Below are 16,652 nucleotides of genomic sequence, written 5' to 3'. Positions count from 1 at the left end.
AGCGGCACCGACCCATAAAGTGAAGCAGCTCCTGGTTACTTATCTCATCCAGCTCAATGGACCCACTTTGCCCCTCCAAAAAATAACGGCAAGTGGGGGTTGGCAAATGTTTGCGCACCATAGAATTAAGCACCGGTGGTCCTGCCCTCACTGACCGCCACTTCTTACCGCATATTGGAGGTATACGTATAAATCCTGCGCTGCTCACCCACACGTCCACGACTCCGACCGCCGGAGCTTCCGTTACTCCGCGCCTCCGACGGCTCCAGCTCCGGGGGACACACAGACAACAAACTGACGATGCGCTATAACGGCGAGATAATGGATGAGGCGGATACAGACCTGAGGGACAGTCGCGGTACAGCACCCCCTCATCCACCAAGATGGGGCTCAGGGAATTCCATCCGAGCAGACACCCCGAGAAGAGCAGAGTTTCCACGAGGGCCGAGCTCAGCAGCCACAGGCGAAGTACTCGCCCCATGTCACAGCGGGGAAAGATGATAGGAAAAGTGGCGGGTGCTGCCGAGTGTTCAGCGGTGTATCCGAAGCTATGTATCCCAGGCGGTGTATCCGAAGCTATGTATCCTAGGCGGTGTATCCCAGGTGAGGTATCCCAGGCGGTGTATCCCAGGCGGTGTATCCGAAGCTATGTATCCCAGGCGGTGTATCCGAAGCTATGTATCCTAGGCGGTGTATCCCAGGCAGTGTATCCCAGGCGGTGTATCCCAGGCGGTGTATCCCAGGCGGTATATCCCAGGCGGTGTATCCCAGATGGAGTATCCCAGGCGGTGTATCCCAGGCGGTGTATCCCAGGCGGTGTATCCCAGGCGGTGTATCCCAGGCGGTGTATCCCAGGTGGTATATCCCAGGTGGTGTATCCCAGGCGGTGTATCCCAGGCGGTGTATCCCAGGCGGTGTATCCCAGGCTGTGTATTCCAGGTGGAGTATCCCAGGCGGTGTATCCCAGGCGGTGTATCCCAGGCGGTGTATCCCAGGCGGTGTATTCCAGGTGGAGTATCCCAGGTGGTGTATCCCAGGCGGTGTATCCCAGGCGGTGTATCCCAGATGGAGTATCCCAGGCGGTGTATCCCAGGCGGTGTATCCCAGGCGGTGTATTCCAGGTGGAGTATCCCAGGCGGTGTATCCCAGGCGGTGTATCCCAGGCGGTGTATCCCAGGCGGTGTATCCCAGGCGGTGTATTCCAGGTGGAGTATCCCAGGCAGTGTATCCCAGGCGGTGTATCCCAGGCGGTATATCCCAGGCGGTGTATCCCAGGCGGTGTATCCCAGATGGAGTATCCCAGGCGGTGTATCCCAGGCGGTGTATCCCAGGCGGTGTATCCCAGGCGGTGTATCCCAGGCTGTGTATTCCAGGTGGAGTATCCCAGGCGGTGTATCCCAGGCGGTGTATCCCAGGCGGTGTATCCCAGGCGGTGTATCCCAGATGGAGTATCCCAGGCGGTGTATCCCAGGCGGTGTATTCCAGGTGGAGTATCCCAGGCGGTGTATCCCAGGCGGTGTATCCCAGGCGGTGTATCCCAGGCGGTGTATCCCAGGCTGTGTATTCCAGGTGGAGTATCCCAGGCAGTGTATCCCAGGCGGTGTATCCCAGGCGGTATATCCCAGGCGGTGTATCCCAGGCGGTGTATCCCAGATGGAGTATCCCAGGCGGTGTATCCCAGGCGGTGTATCCCAGGCGGTGTATCCCAGGCGGTGTATCCCAGGCTGTGTATTCCAGGTGGAGTATCCCAGGCGGTGTATCCCAGGCGGTGTATCCCAGGCGGTGTATCCCAGGCGGTGTATTCCAGGTGGAGTATCCCAGGCGGTGTATCCCAGGCGGTGTATCCCAGGCGGTGTATCCCAGGCGGTGTATCCCAGGCGGTACACAATAGTATATAGTTCTTGCTGGTCTATGACAAGGAGGGCAGCTCCGCTCTGAGTGCCGCCGAGGTTTGCGCTGCTCGCACACATGTGACTTTATATTTACAGGTAACACAGTCCGGACCCACAGCTGTAAATCGCCAATCATGGCTGACAGGAGGGAGCGATGGCGTGTGTACAATACAGGAGGACCATAAACATACACAAACAGCCGCACAATTAGCTCTATAGACCCGAGTGGCCCCATGAACCCGTCCCTGACGTCAGACCGTCCCTCGCACACATTTGGACAATCCCTTTTTCCTCTGCGGGTTTCTAGCGTCTGGGATCTCCCATTACTGAAGAACGCGAATCTTCTCTTACTGAAACCAATACCGGTGACCAATGGTCATCCATTGCAGCAGGGTATCCCTCCCCCCCACCAGAGGGCAGTAAGGAGGGGGTGTCCAAATTTCTGCAAACCTCCAATCATTTCACCGACATTATATGGGGTGACATCGGGGACTTTTCAGAACCCTTGGTTTCACGAATTTCCACCTACGGCCATACCGCTCCCACTGACGTAGAGTCTCCCGCCTACAACGGTGCCCAGCAAGAGCACCCAGCCACAATATGGTGTCCACAATGCAGGAGTCATCTCAAGCCGGAGGGCCCTAATGGCATAGTATGGTGGGAGCCACAAGGGCGGATAACCCGGCTGCCAAATTCCACGGGTGCCCAAAATTTCCCCCTTTTAACACCTCTGTCAAATGATTGATCCAGCACCAATTAATGCTTCTTCTTGGAGCAAACGCACCTTCCCATCAGCCATCAAGCCAAATGAGTACAGCAGCCAACAGATGCCTGTTTCTATGCAGAGCGCAGCAGTTGAGTTTTTATTTGGGCCTTGTTGCTTCTATATTCTTTTGGTATTTTTTTAATATTTTGTTAGCGCCCTTAGATTTTGGTTCCAATATAGGTTTTCTAAGGTTTCGGTTAGGGCTAAAGTTGGGGCTGTAGTTAGCGTTAGAACTACGTTAGGATTACGGATAAAGTTAGGGCTTGGGTTTAGATTAGGGCTATGGTTACATTTAGGACTAGGTTTAGGATTATGGATAGGATTAGGGTTTAGATTATGGATAGGGTTACAGTTTTTGGACTAGGGTTAGGATTAGGAATAAGATTAGGGCTAGGGTTCAGATTAGGGCTAGGGTTAAGGTTAGGGTTAGGTTTAGAGCTGGGGTTAGGATTAGGGATAAGGTTAGGGTTTAGATTAGAGATAGGGTTACAGTTAGGACTAGGGTTAGGATTAGGAATAAGGTTAGGGCTAGGGTTTAAATTAGGGCTGGGGTTAGGATTAGGAATAAGGTTAGGGCTAGGGTTAAGGCTAGGGGTACAGTTAGGACAAGGGTTGGGATTATGGATAAGGTTAGGGTTTAGATTAGAGATAGGGTTACAGTTAGGACTAGGTTTAGGATTATGGATAAGGTTAGGGTTAGGGTTTAGATTAGGGCTAGGATTACAGTTTGGACAAGGGTTAGGATTATGGATAAGGTTAGGGTTTAGATTAGGGCTAGGATTACAGTTATGACTAGGGTTAGGATCATGGATAAGGTTAGGGCTAAGGTTTGGATTAGGGTTAGGGTTAGGTCTGGGGTTAGGATTAAGGCTGATATTAGGTTTAGGTTTATGGATAGTAGCGCAACATTGATCCGGCACCATCAAAAAGCCTCGTTCTCCGGTAGCTGGGACACACGACGTGACTAATGGGATCTCGAGGTGAAAAACATTGGCGCTCTAGGTTTATGGTTCGGGCCATTGTCAGGTCCAGGGCTAAGGTAAGGGTTAGAAATAGGGCTAGGGCTAGGGTAATAGATAGGCTAGAATTAATGTGATTGTTAGGCTTAGGCTCAGGACGAGGTTAAGAAAATAGTTATATAAATAAACACAAAAATATATAAGTAAGTAAAAAACATAATATATAACGTTTATTTTTTTAATTATATATTTGATTGCAGAAAAAAAAGCTGGAAAAAAAAATAAAAGTGAAGCTTTAATTCTGTGAGTATTTTTTAATATTATAATACATATGCTTGTCTGGTGGGAAGAGCTCATGGAGGGGTGCAGTCCTCGGATTTGGGGGTGCGCTAACAGCCCACCCTGTGCCACCGCCTCTGCGCCCCCTATAGCTGCACTCCCTGCTGATCAATTAAAGGGATATTCCGCATGTATCTACTGAAGACGAATAATCCGTCTCTATACATTGTGCAATACGACAAAAACATCTGCACCTCAGCAGTTTCTACGGGGCGACCGCAGAGGGAGGTTTTTATACGATTTCATGGAAATATTTTTTCTTTCTTTGTAAATGTTAATCTGAAAAGAAACAACGACCAAAAAAAAAGTGATCACAGCATAAAAATATCAAAAATAGCGAAATCTAAAATGTGCTCAAAAACAAAGTTAAATCCTAAAGTGAAAATGTATAATAAAATAAATAATATATATATAAAATTATGAAATATACAGTGGGGCAAAAAAGTATTTAGTCAGTCAGCAATAGTGCAAGTTCCACCACTTAAAAAGATGAGAGGCGTCTGTAATTTACATCATAGGTAGACCTCAACTATGGGAGACAAACTGAGAAATAAAAATCCAGAAAATCACATTGTCTGTTTTTTTAACATTTTATTTGCATATTATGGTGGAAAATAAGTATTTGGTCAGAAACAAAATTTCATCTCAATACTTTGTAATATATCCTTTGTTGGCAATGACAGAGGTCAAACGTTTTCTGTAAGTCTTCACAAGGTTGCCACACACTGTTGTTGGTATGTTGGCCCATTCCTCCATGCAGATCTCCTCTAGAGCAGTGATGTTTTTGGCTTTTCGCTTGGCAACACGGACTTTCAACTCCCTCCAAAGGTTTTCTATAGGGTTGAGATCTGGAGACTGGCTAGGCCACTCCAGGACCTTAAAATGGTTCTTACGAAGCCACTCCTTCGTTGCCCTGGCGGTGTGCTTTGGATCATTGTCATGTTGAAAGACCCAGCCACGTTTCATCTTCAATGCCCTTGCTGATGGAAGGAGGTTTGCACTCAAAATCTCACGATACATGGCCCCATTCATTCTTTCATGTACCCGGATCAGTCCTCCTGGCCCCTTTGCAGAGAAACAGCCCCAAAGCATGATGTTTCCACCACCATGCTTTACAGTAGGTATGGTGTTTGATGGATGCAACTCAGTATTCTTTTTCCTCCAAACACGACAAGTTGTGTTTCTACCAAACAGTTCCAGTTTGGTTTCATCAGACCATAGGACATTCTCCCAAAACTCCTCTGGATCATCCAAATGCTCTCTAGCAAACTTCAGACGGGCCCGGACATGTACTGGCTTAAGCAGTGGGACACGTCTGGCAGTGCAGGATCTGAGTCCATGGTGGCGTAGTGTGTTACTTATGGTAGGCCTTGTTACATTGGTCCCAGCTCTCTGCAGTTCATTCACTAGGTCCCCCCGCGTGGTTCTGGGATTTTTGCTCACCGTTCTTGTGATCATTCTGACCCCACGGGGTGGGATTTTGCGTGGAGCCCCAGATCGAGGGAGATTATCAGTGGTCTTGTATGTCTTCCATTTTCTAATTATTGCTCCCACTGTTGATTTTTTCACTCCAGGCTGGTTGGCTATTGCAGATTCAGTCTTCCCAGCCTGGTGCAGGGCTACAATTTTGTTTCTGGTGTCCTTTGACAGCTCTTTGGTCTTCACCATAGTGGAGTTTGGAGTCAGACTGTTTGAGGGTGTGCACAGGTGTCTTTTTATACTGATAACAAGTTTAAACAGGTGCCATTACTACAGGTAATGAGTGGAGGAAAGAGGAGACTCTTAAAGAAGTTGTTACAGGTCTGTGAGAGCCAGAAATCTTGATTGTTTGTTTCTGACCAAATACTTATTTTCCACCATAATATGCAAATAAAATATTAAAAAAACAGACAATGTGATTTTCTGGATTTTTTTTTCTCAGTTTGTCTCCCATAGTTGAGGTCTACCTATGATGTAAATTACAGACGCCTCTCATCTTTTTAAGTGGTGGAACTTGCACTATTGCTGACTGACTAAATACTTTTTTGCCCCACTGTAAATGAGGAATATGATCAAATATCAGAGTTATATGTATAAAATAAAATAAAAAAAAAATCTACCCTTAGTTATTAGGGGCCGTCTGGTCAGAATATATTGAAGATCTATCTACAGGATAGGTGATCGATATCAAATATGTGGGGGTCCAACCGCGCCGGCCCCCACCGATCAGCTGTGACAATAATAGGAGCTGGATAGCGGCCGGTAGGGACCTCCATTCAATATGTCTCCATCTGGCCCCCGCCGGGGCTCGTCTGGACCTGGAAATAGGTAAACATGAGCGGCCTCATTTACCAGCCAACCAGAGCTGAGCTTTCATTTTACCACAGCATTGTTAGAAATAAAAGCTGAACTCTGATTGGTTTCTAGAGGCAAGCAATCAGAGCTCAGCTTTCATTTTACCAGAGCAACCAATCAGAGCCGAGCTTTCATTTTACCAGAGCAACCAGTCAGATCTCAGCTTTCATTTTACCAGAGCAACCAGTCACATCTCAGCTTTCTTTTTACTACAGCAGTGTTAGAAATAAAAGCTGAACTCTGATTGGTTTGTATAGGCAACAAAGATAGTGCGCTAATGTCAGACTGTATTCTATTTATACTGTGTATACATATATTTGTTACCCAGGGCAACCAATCAGATCTCAGCTTCCATTTCACACAGTCAGAGCTCACCTGCCGTGTGTTGCCTAAACAGAGCTCAGCTTCCATTTTACCAGGGCAACCAATCAGCGCTCAGCTTTGCTTTCAGTTTACCTCAGACGTGTGAGAAATGACTGAGGCCGCCGTCTCCTTGCTGTCAGTCAGTGTTTCTCTGTGAAGGGCGCTCGTGTGTGTAGGCTACTTTCACACTTGCGTCGTTTGCTGTCCGTCGCAATGCCTCATTTTTGGGAAAAAAACGCATCCTGCAAATGTGCCCGCAGGATGCGTTTTTTTCCCATAGACTTGTATTGCCGACGGATCGCGACGTATGGCCGTACGTCGCGTCCGTCGTGCACTGGATGCGTCGTGCTTTGGCGGACCATCGTCACGAAAAAAACGTTCAATGTAACCTTTTTTTCGTACGTCGGGTCCGTCATTTCCTACCACGCATGCGCGTCCGGAACTCCGCCCCCTCCTCCCCGGGACATAGAATGGGGCAGCGGATGTGTTAAAAAACTGCATCCGCTGCCCACGTTATGCCGAATTTGCACAACATCCGTCGGTACGTCGCGCCGACGCTTTGCGACGGCCGCGTACCAACGCAAGTGTGAAAGTAGCCTTACATGGCGGGTTGTGATACTGGAGACGATGGGACACAGGATCCTTCGCGGACGCACACGACTTTCTGTCGGTTTAGTGCAGAAGTGACGTAACGCCGGACCTGTGGTCAATAGCAAGAAACGACTTCTCTCCTTTCTTATGGAGACACGTCTCCAGCACGAGCGAGCGGAGTTCAGCTCCGGAGCAGCGGGTTTCACTGTTACCGTGTCATCGTCTTCATTTGTTACTTCCCTATGATTCTCGTGGTCGGTGGCCGGGGCTGGGGGCTCCTTATAGTCACGGTGGAGCTTGTATCTCCAGCACATAACCAGGAAGGGTTCCCCGAGTCAGAGCACTCATATTCAGCAGTGTGACAGGACTAGCTGGCATGGCGGTAATATCTCTAGAAGAGGGTGGCGGAATTATTTATGATGGTAAATTCTGCACAGCACAGAGATATTCCTGATTCTCTTCATGACAATAGTATATACTGCATAATCAAATATAAGTGGGATACAAACAGAGTATTCCTAACAAAAGGTGATGCCAGTACATACTACAAATAGCTGGGCCTAAAAACAAAAACCCCTAAAAATATACCCCTTGCCAACGACAATTGCTATGACTATTGCTAAATCTATTTTAGCCAAGAAAAAGGATCAAGTAACGTATTTACATCAAGCTGGTATATAGATATTTAGGGGTAAAGTACATATGTGCTGGCCCACCAGCCCCAACGCACGTTTCACCCAAGGCTTCTTCAGGGGGCGCTTTCCATTATTGCCATCCCCATGTACATTTACATTATGTGCTCACTATAAAATACTGTTATGCAAGCACTATGTGGCAGTATTATGTAGGGACTGTATGGTTTTGTTATTTGCGCACTGTATATGGTATTATTTTATATGCACTGTGTGGCAGTATTATGTTATTATAGAAGTAAATAATTAACCCCTGAAGCATCTCAAATGTACAGCGTCTTGTCTACGGTATATGGTCAGATATTCAGATCCAAAATGTCTATAATAGCGTCATTATGGGAACACCGAATCCTGTCGTGAAGGAACTTGTAGACCTCCATGCCAGACACATAGGACACTTCTACTATCTCATCATTCGTAATAAGATTTTTCTATATGGCAAGTGGGTAAGTTTAAAACTTTATATACAAGAATATAACTACTATAATACTGCCCCTATGTACAGGAATATAACTACTATAATACTGCCCCTAGGTACAAGAATATAACTACTATAATACTGCTCCCTATGTACAAGAATATAACTACTATAATACTGCTCCTATGTACAAGAATATAACTACTATAATACTGCTCCTATGTACAAGAATATAACTACTATAATACTGCCCCTATGTACAAGAATATAACTACTATAATACTGCTCCTATGTACAAGAATATAATTACTATAATACTGCCCCTATGTACAAGAATATAACTACTATAATACTGCTCCCTATGTACAAGAATATAACTACTATAATACTGCTCCCTATGTACAAGAATATAACTACTATAATACTGCTCCTATGTACAAGAATATAACTACTATAATACTGCCCCTATGTACAAGAATATAACTACTATAATACTGCTCCTATGTACAAGAATATAATTACTATAATACTGCCCCTATGTACAAGAATATAACTACTATAATACTGCCCCTATGTACAAGAATATAACTACTATAATACTGCTCCCTATGTACAAGAATATAACTACTATAATACTGCTCCCTATGTACAAGAATATAACTACTATAATACTGCTCCTATGTACAAGAATATAACTACTGTAATACTGCTCCTATATACAAGAATATAACTACTATAATACTACCCCTATGTACAAGAATATAACTACTATAATACTGCCCCTATGTACAAGAATATAACTACTATAATACTGCTCCCTATGTACAAGAATATAACTACTATAATACTGCTCCTATGTACAAGAATATAACTACTGTAATACTGCTCCTATATACAAGAATATAACTACTATAATACTACCCCTATGTACAAGAATATAATTACTATAATACTGCCCCTATGTACAAGAATATAACTACTATAATAGTGCCCCTATGTACAAGAATATAACTACTATAATACTGCTCCCTATGTACAAGAATATAACTACTATAATACTGCTCCCTATGTACAAGAATATAACTACTATAATACTGCTCCTATGTACAAGAATATAACTACTATAATACTGCCCCTATGTACAAGAATATAATTACTATAATACTGCCTCTATGTACAAGAATATAACTACTATAATACTGCTCCCTATGTACAAGAATATAACTACTATAATACTGCTCCCTATGTACAAGAATATAACTACTATAATACTGCTCCTATGTACAAGAATATAACTACTATAATACTGCCTCTATGTACAAAAATATAATTACTATAATATCGCTCCTATGTACAAGAATATAACTACTATAATACTGCTCCCTATGTACAAGAATATAACTACTATAATACTGCTCCCTATGTACAAGAATATAACTACTATAATACTGCTCCCTATGTACAAGAATATAACTACTATAATACTGCTCCCTATGTACAAGAATATAACTACTATAATACTGCTCCTATGTACAAGAATATAATTACTATACTGCTCCTATGTACAAGAATATAACTACTATAATACTGCCCCTATATACAAGAATATAATTACTATAATACTGCCCCTATGTACAAGAATATAACTACTATAATACTGCCCCTATGTACAAGAATATAACTACTATAATACTGCTCCTATGTACAAGAATATAACTACTATAATACTGCTCCTATGTACAAGAATATAACTACTATAATACTGCCCCTATGTACAAGAATATAACTGCTATAATAATAATAATAATTTTTATTTATATAGCGCCAACATATTCCGCAGCGCTTTACAAATTATAGAGGGGACTTGTACAGACAATAGACATTACAGCATAACAGAAATACAGTTCAAAACAGATACCAGGAGGAATGAGGGCCCTGCTGCTCCCAAGCTTACAAACTATGAGGAAAAGGGGAGACACGAGAGGTGGATGGTAACAATTGCTTTAGTTATTCGGACCGGCCATAGTGTAAGGATCGGGTGTTCATGTAAAGCTGCATGAACCAGTTAACTGCCTAAGTATGTAGCAGTACAGACACAGTGGGCTATTAACTGCATAAAGTGAATGAGAACATGGTGCGAGGAACCTGATTTTTTGTTTTTTTTTATAAATAGGCCACACAGGGATCGTTAGGTTAGTGCATTGAGGCGGTAGGCTAGTCTGAACAAATGAGTTTTTAGGGCACGCTTAAAACTGTGGGGATTGGGGATTAATCGTATTAACCTAGGTAGTGCATTCCAAAGAATCGGCGCAGCACGTGTAAAGTCTTGGAGACGGGAGTGGGAGGTTCTGATTATTGAGGATGCTAACCTGAGGTCATTAGCGGAGCGGAGGGCACGGGTAGGGTGGTAGACTGAGACCAGGGAGGAGATGTAGGGTGGTGCTGAGCCATGGAGTGCTTTGTGGATGAGGGTAGTAGTTTTGTACTGGATTCTGGAGTGGATGGGTAGCCAGTGTAATGACTGGCACAGGGTAGAGGCATCGGTGTAACGGTTGGTGAGGAATATGATCCTGGCTGCAGCATTCAGGACAGATTGGAGCGGGGAAAGTTTGGTAAGAGGGAGGCCGATTAGTAGAGAGTTACAATAGTCCAGACGAGAATGAATAAGTGAAACAGTAAGAGTTTTTGCAGAGTCGAAAGTAAGAAAAGGGCGAATTCTAGAAATGTTTTTGAGATGCAGATAAGAAGAGCGAGCCAGTGATCGGATGTGGGGGGTGAATGAAAGGTCAGAATCAAGGATGACCCCAAGGCAGCGGGCATGTTGCTTTGGAGTAATGGTGGAACCGCATATGGAGATGGCAATGTCAGGCAAAGGTAGGTTAGTAGAGGGAGAGAACACGAGGAGTTCAGTTTTTGACAGGTTTAGTTTCAGATAGAGGGAGGACATGATGTTAGAGACAGCGGTAAGACAATCACTGGTGTTTTCTAAAAAGGTCGGTGTGATAACAGGAGAAGAAGTGTATAATTGGGTGTCATCAGCATAGAGATGGTACTGGAACCCAAATCTACTGATTGTTTGTCCAATAGGGGCAGTATACAACGAGAAGAGGAGGGGGCCTAGGACTGATCCTTGAGGAACCCCAACAGTAAGGGGAAGGTGAGAGGAGGAGGAACCAGCAAAAGACACAGTGAAGGATCGGTCAGAGAGATAGGAGGAGAACCAGGAGAGAACGGTGTCCTTGAGGCCGATGGAGCGGAGCATAGTGAGGAGGAGCTGATGATCCACAGTATCGAATGCTGCAGAGAGATCCAAGAGAATTAGCATGGAGTAGTGACCATTAGATTTAGCTGTTAGTAGGTCATTAGAGACTTTAGTGAGGGCAGTTTCAGTAGAGTGTAAAGAGCGGAAGCCAGATTGAAGAGGGTCGAGAAGAGAGTTATCTGAGAGTTAGCGGGTAAGACGGGAGTGGACCAGGCGTTCGAGGAGTTTAGAGATGAAGGGAAGATTAGAGACAGGTCTATAATTAGTGGCACAGTTTTGATCGGGGAATGGTTTTTTAAGTAATGGATGTATGATGGCATGCTTAAATGAGGAAGGAAAAATACCGGTAGTGAGGGAAAGGTTGAATATTTTTGTTAGGTGAGAGGTGACAGCCGGGGAAAGGGACTGGAGGAGATGTGACGGAATGGGGTCACTGGTGCAAGTGGTCGGGCGAGAAGATGCAAGGAGCCTGATTACTTCTTCTTCTGTAACTGCTTCAAAGTCAGAGAGTGAACTAGATGCAGTGGGGGAGGGAGGACAGTGCATGGTATGAAGAGATTGGGAGATGATTTCCTGTCGAATGTGGTCAATTTTTTCTTTGAAGTAATTGGCCAGATCGTCAGCACGGAGATCCGTGGTTGGGGCCTGCGGTCTTGGGTTGAGTAGGGACTGGAACGTGTCAAAGAGACGTTTAGAGTTATTGGACAGGGAGGTGATGAGGGTGTTGAAGTAGGTTTGTTTGTTTGTTTGTTTACTATAATACTGCCCCTATGTACAAGAATATAACTACTATAATACTGCCTCCTATATACAAGAATATAACTACTATAATACTGCTCCCTATGTACAAGAATATAACTACTATAATACTGCCTCCTATATACAAGAATATAACTACTATAATACTGCCCCTATGTACAACAATATAACTACTATAATACTGCCTCCTATATACAAGAATATAACTACTATAATACTGCCCCTATGTACAAGAATATAACTAATATAATACTGCCTCCTATATACAAGAATATAACTACTATAATACTGCCCCTATGTACAAGAATATAACTACTATAATACTGCCTCCTATATACAAGAATATAACTACTATAATACTGCTCCCTATGTACGAGAATATAACTACTATAATACTGCCCCTATGTACAAGAATATAACTAATATAATACTGCCTCCTATATACAAGAATATAACTACTATAATACTGCCCCTATGTACAAGAATATAACTACTATAATACTGCCTCCTATATACAAGAATATAACTACTATAATACTGCTCCCTATGTACGAGAATATAACTACTATAATACTGCCCCTATGTACAAGAATATAACTACTATAATACTCCCCTATGTACAAGAATATAACTACTATAATACTGCTCCTATGTACAAGAATATAACTACTATAATACTGCTCCTATGTACAAGAATATAACTACTATAATACTCCCCTATGTACAAGAATATAACTACAATAATACTGCTCCTATGTACAAGAATATAACTACTATAATCAGGTGCGGACTGGGAATGAAATTCAGCCCTGGCATTTGAAATCACACAGGCCCATGCTGTTCTCACCCCCAAGCACCAGATGGGATAAATTACTAATATTACCCTTCATGGAGGAAAGCAATATTTACTACTAGACTGATATTGCTAATGATACCTCCATCACAACTCTTAATAGTATTGTTGTCTTGAGAACACAGATTCTGTTAGCAATGATGCAGACAAGGTGGCCCACAACCAGAGTGGCCCTTCTGGCATTTGCCAGAATTGCCAGATGGCCAGTCCGGCCCTGACTATAATACTGCCCTCTATATGCAGGAATATAACTCCTATAATAATGCATCTTGTCGTGTCGCTCGCCCTGGACGCCTGGTGCGGCAGGTTGCAGCCAGTGTGGTAGGGTTGCATCCTCTCACTATTGCACAATCCTCACAGTGTGACGGTCTTGTATCAGTAGAAATCTCGGCTCTGCGTCCCTCACATGTGAGGAGAGCACTGAAACCCGTTCTCTCTCTGTATCACCAGAAGCGTTTCTCTTTAGATTGTTTCGCTCTCATTTTCTTTTTCGTTTTTTTTTTTGCTGTTTTTAACTTTCTCGTTACTCACGACTCTGATTTTGGGTTCCTCTTTATGCTACAAATTTTTTTTAGGTGTTATAAAAAGTTTATTAGATGACTAAGTGTTACTGGTAATATTAAGTTTCCTAATAAGCACAAAAATTGCCCTGGACACTATTTTCGAATGTATCAGGTCAGGAAAAGTCGCGTGCTCCTGTAAGGATATAATGAGAAAAGGAATAGTGAGGAGTGGAGGACTACGGTTTCTTGATTTCCATGTAACACTTTACTTTAACAGTAGAGATGGGAAACACATAATACACAATGTTATAGTGGATTTTTCCAGTAAATGTTAACTCCCAGGCATCTATAATGGAAGCTTCAGTGTGGTTACATTGACGACGTAATTCGCGGCAAGGACCATGACAGTGACGATGGCAGCTGTGGTAGCATCTCATGCAAATGGCCAAAGGCACCACTGAGCCAAAATGTTCTTATTAACACATTTACTGCCCTAGAACCCCAGGGTTGTTCATTTTAACATTGCCAGCGCCCTAGACCACCAGGACTTAAGGTTTTTATTGCCCTATCCCACCATCAATGTTCGGATTAACATTTTTACCACCCAGGCCCACCGGCGATGCTTTTATTAACACCCTTAGAATGGCATACTACCATCGATGTTCCTATTTTGTAACATTTTTATTGCCCTAGACCTCAGGTAATATTCCTATTAGCACTTTTACTCCTCCAGACCACCAGGGATGTTCTTGTTAACACTTGTATTCCCCTGGACCACTAGTTAAGACTTTTACTGCCTTACACCATCAGAGATGTTCTTTTTAATGATTTTACTGCCCTAGACCACCAGGGACGCTCCTTTTAATGTTTTACTGCCCTAGACCACCGGGGATGCTCCTTTTAATGTTTTACTGCCCTAGACCTCTGGGGATGCTCCTTTTAATGTTTTACTGCCCTAGACCACCAGGGATGCTCCTTTTGATGCTTTACTGCCCTAGACCACAGGGATGCTCCTTTTAATGTTTTACTGCCCTAGACCACCAGGGATGTTCCTTTTGATGCTTTACTGCCCTAGACCACAGGGATGCTCCTTTTAATGTTTTACTGCCCTAGACCACCAGGGATGTTGCTTGTAATGTTTTACTGCCCTGGACCACCAGGGATGCTCCTTTTGATGCTTTACTGCCATAAACCACATGGATGCTCCTTTTAATGTTTTACTGCCCTAGACCACCGGGGATGTTCCTTTTAATGTTTTACTGCCCTAGACCACCAGGGATGCTCCTTTTGATGCTTTACTGCCCTAGACCACAGGGATGCTCCTTTTAATGTTTTACTGCCCTAGACCACCATGGATGCTCCTTTTGATGCTTTACTGCCCTAGACCACCAGGGATGCTCCTTTTAATGTTTTACTGTCCTAGACCACTGGGGATGCTCCTTTTAATGTTTTACTGCCCTAGACCACCAGGGATGTTCCTTTTGATGCTTTACTGCCCTAGACCACCAGGGATGCTCCTTTTAATGTTTTACTGCCCTAGACCACCAGGGATGTTCCTTTTGATGCTTTACTGCCCTAGACCACCAGGGATGCTCCTTTTGATGCTTTACTGCCCTAGACTACCAGGGATGCTCCTTTTAATGTTTTACTGCCCTAGACCACCAGGGATGCTCCTTTTAATGTTTTACTGCCCTAGACCACCGGGGATGCTCCTTTTAATGTTTTACTGCCCTAGACCACCAGGGATGTTCCTTTTAATGTTTTACTGCCCTAGACCACCAGGGATGCTCCTTTTGATGCTTTACTGCCCTAGACCACCAGGGATGCTCCTTTTGATGCTTTACTGCCCTAGACCACCAGGGATGCTCCTTTTAATGTTTTACTGCCCTAGACCACCAGATATGTTCCCTTTTAATGTTTTTACTACCGTTTCCAGAGGTCTCCATCATATGGGGCTGAGTTTATCGGCTTCCTGGTGGACAGCGACCACGGTGATCAATCCTTATCCAATACAGAAATGCACAGGCAACGCAATCGGTGCTGAACTGCAATGCTACGAAGTTCTGCATCTATTTTAAAGTTCCTCAATTTTATTTTGAGCTGACCTAATCTATGGAGGAAACCCCAATTGTGAGAAATGTGAACGAGGGAATCCCCATACTAGACCCCAAATAATGAGAACAGACAACGCGAAGTTTCTCTAAGGGACCAGAAAACGAAAGTCTTCAGGGTATAAAATCCCAGATGGAGCCTTCAGAGCTCAGACACACAAGGAACAGGTCCTCGGACAAGGTCTACACTCACGATGAACACCATAATTGCAGGTAGGAGGCTTCTAGGACTATGTGAAGATCAATTTGCACTCTACAAGAGACTATCTGGTCTGTGAAAAATAGGTAGCATCCATCAACAATGTCCTGTCGATCACTGACCTTCATTATTTCATCACCTTATCTGCACCGTAGATTGTGAGGAGGGGTAGTTTTTATTCTTCTTTGGTGGCAACAAAGCACTTGCATGAGGATAAGGATCAACCTTCAGAGTCCAAGTCTTGGAAAATGTCAAAAATCCTTGACTTTCATTTTATAGATTTTTTTCAAATTAGGATATACAATATAGAGAAAAGAGACCACAAATAATTAATAAGATGGGAGATTGCAGACGAGCGTCTTCAGACAAATAGGTCTTTGCCTTTTGTGGGTTTGACTTGATAATCTCTTGCTCAAAAGGAAGGAAATTTGCAACTTCCAAAAACTGCTCGTAGATGATTGTGGAAGGAAGATGAGACAACGTAGAGAAAGGGAAGGGAGTGGAAAAGGCAAAGAGGAGAGACGTCGATCAAGAAAGTAGGCGGCTGTGACTGTCGATGAGACAGAGTTAACTGGGAGTAGACATAGACATGAAACGCAGGGAGACGTGAA

At 43.8% G+C, this 16,652-nt stretch overlaps 1 protein-coding gene across 3 annotated transcripts in view; it reads right to left on the bottom strand.

Moving 5' to 3' along the window:
- Positions 1–16,429, bottom strand: part of LOC138645542 (large neutral amino acids transporter small subunit 4-like) — a 46,494-nt gene extending 30,065 nt beyond the window's left edge. Inside the window, exon 1 of one of the 3 annotated variants that reach the window (XM_069734936.1) lies at positions 16,164–16,429. Coding sequence is in view for 2 of the 3 variants with exons in the window: in XM_069734933.1 (XP_069591034.1) it covers positions 343–481 (139 nt within the window). In the remaining variant the exon portion in view is untranslated. Of the gene's footprint in view, positions 1–342; positions 1,959–16,163 lie in introns of those variants that run through there. The other 2 variants (XM_069734933.1, XM_069734934.1) reach the window with 2 other exon arrangements.
- Positions 16,430–16,652: the final 223 nt, after the last annotated feature.

Source organism: Ranitomeya imitator, chromosome 7, assembly GCF_032444005.1.
Source record: "Ranitomeya imitator isolate aRanImi1 chromosome 7, aRanImi1.pri, whole genome shotgun sequence".
NCBI lineage: Eukaryota > Metazoa > Chordata > Amphibia > Anura > Dendrobatidae > Ranitomeya > Ranitomeya imitator.
This window is presented reverse-complemented; position numbering and strand designations above follow the sequence as displayed.